Consider the following 6,511-nt stretch of genomic DNA (forward strand, 5'->3'; position numbering starts at 1 on the left):
ATTATTATTATTATTATTATTATTATTATTATTATTATTATTATTATTATTATTATTATTGATAATAATAACCAAATAATAATAATAATAATAACACAGCCAATTACGTCAATACTATTGATCATGAATCATCAAAAGTATGTGATAACTGAGACTTGCTACAGTGAAGAAACCTCCAATACAGCAGAAGTTATGAAAGCAGCATACAGAGGGGTTCTCTTCTTTGAATGATATGAGCATACCTGTAAGCTTCTGCCAGGCCATGTTCCAGCAAAATACAATTTGTTGACGACTGCAAGAAGGCCTGCAATGATCATCATCCATTGACTCCAACAAAGCAGGCTTATGCATGTGCCTGTGCTTTCAGGAGCACCTGTGCAATTGCAGCTTGTGAATGATTCAAGTTGGTGCCTGGCATTTTTTGACCCCTGCTATCACTGCAAGGCAAATCACGATCAGATATCTGCCAGTCTGCCAGTCTGAGCTTGACATCAACACAGAGGTGAAGACACCTTTGAAGAAAGAAAACACCAGGGCTGGTGACTGACTAATCAGAAGGAGAAAGCAACTGCCAAAGCACCTAGGAAGCGCAAGTAGATAGATCATGCATTACTGTAATGGAGTGCATTGTAAATAGTGCCTGCATCAAAGTGCATCCTAGTCGAAAGCGTGACGCGTGAGTGTATCCTGGTCAATATCGCATGCAGTGAGTGACGTTTGTAAAGCAGAGTCAGAGGGCTGGTCTTTGCCTTTCAATCCGATTTCATCCTGCCTAGCGGATCTACCGCGGACACACATCTGACTGAACCAGTAGACGCAGGCAAGATATGGCCGTGCTGAAAGGTGGACGATAGGAAGTATGAGACTGCGTCCACAAGCATAAATCGGATGACTTAGAGGGCACTTGCAAAGGCCACAAACTGTCTGCTGGACACGGTCGACAGGATTGAGTGGAAGTGATAAATACGAATGTGAATGCAAGTGGACGTACGACGGAGGTGGTGGACACGGAGGATCCGCTTCGTCTGATGGCACGGGATAAAATATTCGCCGATCTGCAGGAACACGTCAGGCGAGAATTGAGATGAAGAGGCCAGAAACGATGTATCGTCCACGAACGACGCACAGGCCCAACACGACAGCCGAGACCGCTTGCTGTGTGGTGCTGCACCTAATAACGTTCATAAGGACTCGTCAATAGAAAGTATGAGATCGACTCTATAATAAGCCGAATCAGGCGGCCCTGCTCGACGATCTATTAGGTGCTCAAATATAAGAGGATGAAGCACTCACCCAGGTGGGTTCATGCTCAGTAGGCTGCTCAGGTTTGGTCATCGTTCCGGGGGATATACTAGTCGCATGACCAATGTGACTACGTGAGCTAAGCATGGAAGTATGTGATGCGAGACTGCGTACGGTTCGTCGAGTTGTGAGGTTTGCGAAGACGATGTGGGCGCGTACGTAAGGGGTTTGGTGCACAGGACTACGTCGGTTCACAAATCGCGCTCGGGAATGGGCCATTCTGTTTTGTCTGTGCCTAGTGAATAGATCCGGGAAAAGATTGGGGGAGGCAGCGAGCGCCGAGTAGCGTGGTCGTGGGATTTGGCAGAATAGCAGTTTCAGTGTGAGGTTGGCGGCAGCATACTAACAGGAGTCTTCTCGCACTCGGGTAGGTGATCGACGCAATCACTTGGCGTCGAGAACCAGCGAGGAAGAGGAACGCCGCACGTTTGGTGCGCACCAGACAGAAGTATAAGCCAATGTCCAGAGATGAAGCGGATATCATGAGCAACGCTGGTAGTAAGCTGTGAGAGGACTAGGGATACTAAGCGGTGACATAGATGCTGAGCGTACCATCTTCGATGAGAATGTCAACATATGTCGGCCTTGCATGTATTGGGATTTGATCAAGGTAGACGTCTTCCCGTGAGATAATAGCTGCTGACCTGTGAGAACATCATTGACACCACCCAATCATCGTGCCAAACCATGTACCGTATTCCGGCGTTCGAAACCCTAGGAAGACGCATCATCGATACTGATATGATATTGATGCACTAAGAGATTGGTCAGAGCATGCCCTGTTCCTCTTTTTCAATTGCCTTACTGACAGAAACAACGGCGATAAAGGTCACTTGAGAGAGGCTAAATGTCGTTCCAGATTTGGAATCGATCATAGGGAGGATGCTGCCGAGAGCGGTCCTCATACCAGTGCGCAGTTCAGCAAGATGAATACACAAGGCGCTAGATATGAGTCAAACTCAAGCCTATCTTAGTACGAGCACGCACCAGGTTGAACAAGATATCCAATTGCCGTGCACCACACCCATACTCCGGCTTGTTGACGATGGCGCCACAGTCAGTGATGGTACCTAATCTGGACCAAGACCTGTAAACGTGATGAGCACCTCGTTAAATGAGGAATCGGTGTCCATGGACGATCTCCGGATTTGGATTTGACAGAGGAGGAGGAGGACAAGCAAAGAGTCGTCCATCTGCGGAAAAGTGAGCCTATTGAACACTTGTATGCAAATTGTGCGCACTAAATCCATGAACGAGGTCAGTTTCCCTGGCTGGAAGGCGGAAGTCACGCCTGTTGAACGGGTCAGACTGGAATATCAGTGGGGGAAGAACAGAAAGGTCGTAGATCGAGAGGAGAGTAGGAGCGGCCTGGTTTAGGAAGCGACACGCGAACTGAAATGTCCGCGCCACCCGTGAAAGACGCATATGATCAACTTGAAGAGGTCGGTAGATGTCTCGCGTGCACATGGTCGTGCTGAAAGATCGACGACGGCGTCGTGAGACTGTGTCCACAAAGCCCACTTGAACGATTCGATGCTTCAACGTGAAGGGATAAAGAACTCACGTAGGCATACACAAGCAACGGACTTCCTCCTTGGCGTAGTCCAGTGGAAGTGGAAATATCTATGACTGGTCGTGCGATGGAGGTGACCGAGAGTCCTCTGTATGTGATAGACTAGCCAAAGCGGTGACCACAGGTTGGAATAGCAGCTAATGTCTAGGAACGCATCAGGATAGGTATAAGTGGAGCAGGATAGAGACAAAGCGTAATGTCCACGAGGATGAAGACACTGAACGCAAAAGCGTAGGCCGCTTGGTTCGTAGTCGCAGCACCTGTGACAAGGACGTCAACGATAGAAAGCGGAACAGGGGCTCCATGAACCGAAGCATGCAACGCTGTCAGATGCTCAGATGTAAGGCGAAGCACTCACACGGCCAGCGTCATCCTCAGATGTGTGGGGTTGGAGCAAGAATAGTTCCTGCTCAGGTTCGGTCGTTGCCCCGGAGGGCATACTAGTGGTATGATTGATATGAGTATGTGAGTTAGGATGGCAGGGTGGGATGCGAGAGTGCCTACGACTAATTGAGCATGAAGGTATTGGTGTGCCTGAGTCGATGTAGGCATGGATGTAGGAGTCAGTGTCCAGGACCTCGCCGGGTCGCGAGGTGTGCCGAGCAAAACACTCCGGAGTAGCGTGAGAAACTGGTATATATAGGGAGGTCGAGGCGCATATAGGGAGGTCGAGGCGCATATAGGAAGGTCGAGGCGCATATAGGGAGGTTGGGGCACATATAAAAGGGACGAGCCGCTATAAATGGTGATCTAGAAGGCTGCGAGGAAGAAGCAGAGCTTCTACACCCGTATTCGTTGATTCGGAGAAACAATATCACCGAGAGTCGTCTCGCATTCGAGGTGGGGTCTGGTGACGACGTGGCGAGTGCACGGCGAGGACTCAGCGAGGAAGGAATGATTGTCAGGAATGAGCGACAGACTAACTCGGCTGGACACCTGTGACGCACCTATGAAGTTCATCATGCTCATAGCCGGGATAGGGATGGTAGCAGCCTGTCAGAGGATTAGGTGCACTTAGCAGTACGGTAAATGTCAGGCGCAGCATATGCAACGATAACAGCAATACCCCTCGACCAGACTCGTGTCCGGCAGGATTTGATCAAGGTCGGCGTCTTCTATGATATGATAACTGACCTATGGGATGATCATCGATACTAAACAACGCTGCAAAATGTGCATGAGCCGTGTCACGTGACAAATGCAAAGAGAGGGACCGTGTATATGCCACTCGCATATATCGTACGGGAGGACGAGTGACGGTCAACCTGTATTAAGGCCTCGTCCGGAGGGGATACCGTGGGTGCGTCATAAAAAAGATAATATGAGCTACGCAGGTCACTGTGGGGGAGAAGATGCAAACGAATGAAAGAGTTGGTGGCCGTTGAGGTTTGCGAGGGCCTAACATGGATGTAGATGAAGAGACGAAGAGGGGAGGATAGTTGAGGTGGTCTGTCTTCATTCGTTGTTCTGCAGGGAACACCAGGAAGCATCATCGATTAGATCATGATGTGAAGACGGGAAGGAAGGATAAGGCGTACCATTACTAGAGCTCGGGGGAGAAGGTCGGCCGTAGGAGGCTGGCGAGGGGTGTGGACGCATACGTCAGGACCAGCCCACGTCCCCTGGCGTGGAAGGAGAGGGGCTACCGCTGCATCTACGAGGGAGAAGCATACACGAATGATGAGAATAGGAGCGGAGTAGGGGAGTGGATGGAGTGCGCAGCAGTTGCCGGGATCGAGTGTCGGTTCACCTTCCTGTAACAGGCAGGTGAGCAATAAAGTGCCGAACGACCGACCTTCCAGGAGAAGTTACTGTTAGAGGCAAGTGACAGCCGTACTGATCGACATCCAGCACGCCCCAGATCGCAACACAAAGCTCATGTCAAGAGACGAGGCCCGTATCCGTGCTTGCGATGGTACCAACCTGTGTGAGGATTAGCGACAGAAATTCAAATGCGAGTGAGAGGGACGTGGGTATAAACGGAGGGAAGGTCCTGCTCGTCCGATGCATGGATTGGGGCGTATTCGCGGCCTGGATGTTGTCGATCTCTAGGAACGCGCCAGAAGATGAATCGCATGAATAGGACAGAAACAGAACCATACCCCCAAAGAAAGATGCACACGCCCAACGCGATTGCCTAGAGCGCGTTGTCCGAACTGCTGCGGCAGGTAGCACGCATATCGGCCATAAAAAGCCTAAGAGAGATTCTATAAGACGAATCAAGCAACCCTGTGAGGCTCAAACGTAAGGGGGGAAAGCACTCACACAGCCAGGCTCACGCTCAGGTGCGTCAGGTGCGTGGGGCTGAAGCAAGAATAGTTCCTGTTCAGATTCTTTCGTTGTTCCGGACGGCATACTAACCTAACCGCATGGTTGATATAAGTATGTGAGTTAGGATAGCAGGGTGGGATGCGAGAGTGCTGACGATTGAGCATCAAGAAGTTGCTGTGCCTGAAGCCATGCAGGCATGGATGTAGGAGTCGGTGTCCAGGACGGAAAACGCTTTGGAGTAGCGTAAGAAACTGTCCATAAAAGGGAGTTGAGGCGCATATAGGGCGGTTGAAAGGGCCACCAGCAAGATGCAGAGCTCCTAGACAAGTATCCGTCAATTGAGACACAATACCACTGAGAGTCGTCTCGCATTCGTAGGTGCAGTCGGGTCGAGATGCGACGAATGCACGGCTAGGACTCGAGGACAAGATGGCTGTTGGAAATGAGTGGTATATTGACTCGGCTGGACACCTGTGACGCACGTGAAGTATGAAAGAGATGATGCTAATAGCCAAGGAGAGGGATGTTAGCAACCCGTCAGAGGATTAGGGGCACTAAGCAGTGCTGCAAATGGGGAGCGCACCGTATGCAACGAAAACATCAGTACCTGTCGACCATGCTTGTATGAGGATGCAATTGACGTCTTCTCATGAGATAGTAGCTGACCTGCGAGATGATCATCAACACTAAACAACGCTGCAAAATGTGCATGAACCGTGTCACGTGAAAAGTGCAAAGAGAGGGAGCGAATATACCCCTGCCAGCATATGTCGTATGGGTGAACGAATTGAGTGTCAGCCTGCCTTGAACCTTTGTCCGGAGGGGACTGGCGGTCGTTGAGGTTAGCGAGGAGCTCATATGGGATAGAGAGCAGGAGATGAATAGTGGCATAATTGGGTTTGCGAGACGTAGGCAGATGGTCGAGGTGGTGTATCTTCATTCGCTGTTCTGTGGGAGATAATAAGTAGCATCATCGACGAGATCTGCCACGAAAGAATGTGATAGAAGGGTGTTGCCTACCCTTGCTAGAGCTCCGGGGAAGAGGTCGCTGGTAGGAGGAGGACTGCAGCTCACGTCCCTTGCCATCGAAGGAGGGGAGCCGTCTTTGTCTCTACGAGGGATGTAGCATGTATGATTGATGAGAATGGGAGCGGAGTAGGGGAGTGGATGGAGTGCGCAGCAGTCCTGAGTACCGAGGAGGAAGAGGCGGTAGTTTGGGGAAGAGTAAGTTGAAAGCTCCATCGGGGGGGACGGGGGGGGGGTTAATAAGGCTTTCTAGACGCGCTCTGATCGAGGGAAGTCAACAAACGCTTCGATCTCAGACAGTAAACAGCGCATTCGATACTGGGCAGGCATACGGTATGG

The 6,511-nt window shown here is 50.4% G+C and overlaps 2 protein-coding genes across 2 annotated transcripts; both read right to left on the bottom strand.

The window, feature by feature from the left end:
• Positions 1 to 1,126: 1,126 nt before the first annotated feature.
• On the bottom strand, positions 1,127 to 2,186 carry DACRYDRAFT_23736 (uncharacterized protein). The gene is made up of 6 exons (XM_040773366.1): positions 2,108 to 2,186; positions 1,996 to 2,057; positions 1,855 to 1,946; positions 1,417 to 1,794; positions 1,294 to 1,351; positions 1,127 to 1,243 (listed from the first exon to the last, which is right to left on the bottom strand). Exons 2-4 carry the CDS (start codon positions 2,031 to 2,033, stop codon positions 1,538 to 1,540), a joined length of 387 nt encoding a protein of 128 aa, XP_040626579.1. The 5' UTR covers positions 2,034 to 2,057; positions 2,108 to 2,186; the 3' UTR covers positions 1,127 to 1,243; positions 1,294 to 1,351; positions 1,417 to 1,537.
• A 186-nt stretch (positions 2,187 to 2,372) lies between these two features.
• DACRYDRAFT_109787 (uncharacterized protein) lies at positions 2,373 to 5,344 on the bottom strand (the record flags this gene model as incomplete). Its single annotated transcript, XM_040768939.1, has 6 exons — positions 2,373 to 2,495; positions 2,544 to 2,593; positions 3,823 to 3,868; positions 4,414 to 4,629; positions 5,141 to 5,231; positions 5,301 to 5,344. 6 exons carry the CDS (start codon positions 5,342 to 5,344, stop codon positions 2,373 to 2,375), a joined length of 570 nt encoding a protein of 189 aa, XP_040626580.1.
• Positions 5,345 to 6,511: the final 1,167 nt, after the last annotated feature.

This window comes from Dacryopinax primogenitus, assembly GCF_000292625.1.
Source record: "Dacryopinax primogenitus strain DJM-731 SS1 chromosome Unknown DACRYscaffold_15, whole genome shotgun sequence".
In the NCBI taxonomy this organism is placed as follows: domain Eukaryota; kingdom Fungi; phylum Basidiomycota; class Dacrymycetes; order Dacrymycetales; family Dacrymycetaceae; genus Dacryopinax; species Dacryopinax primogenitus.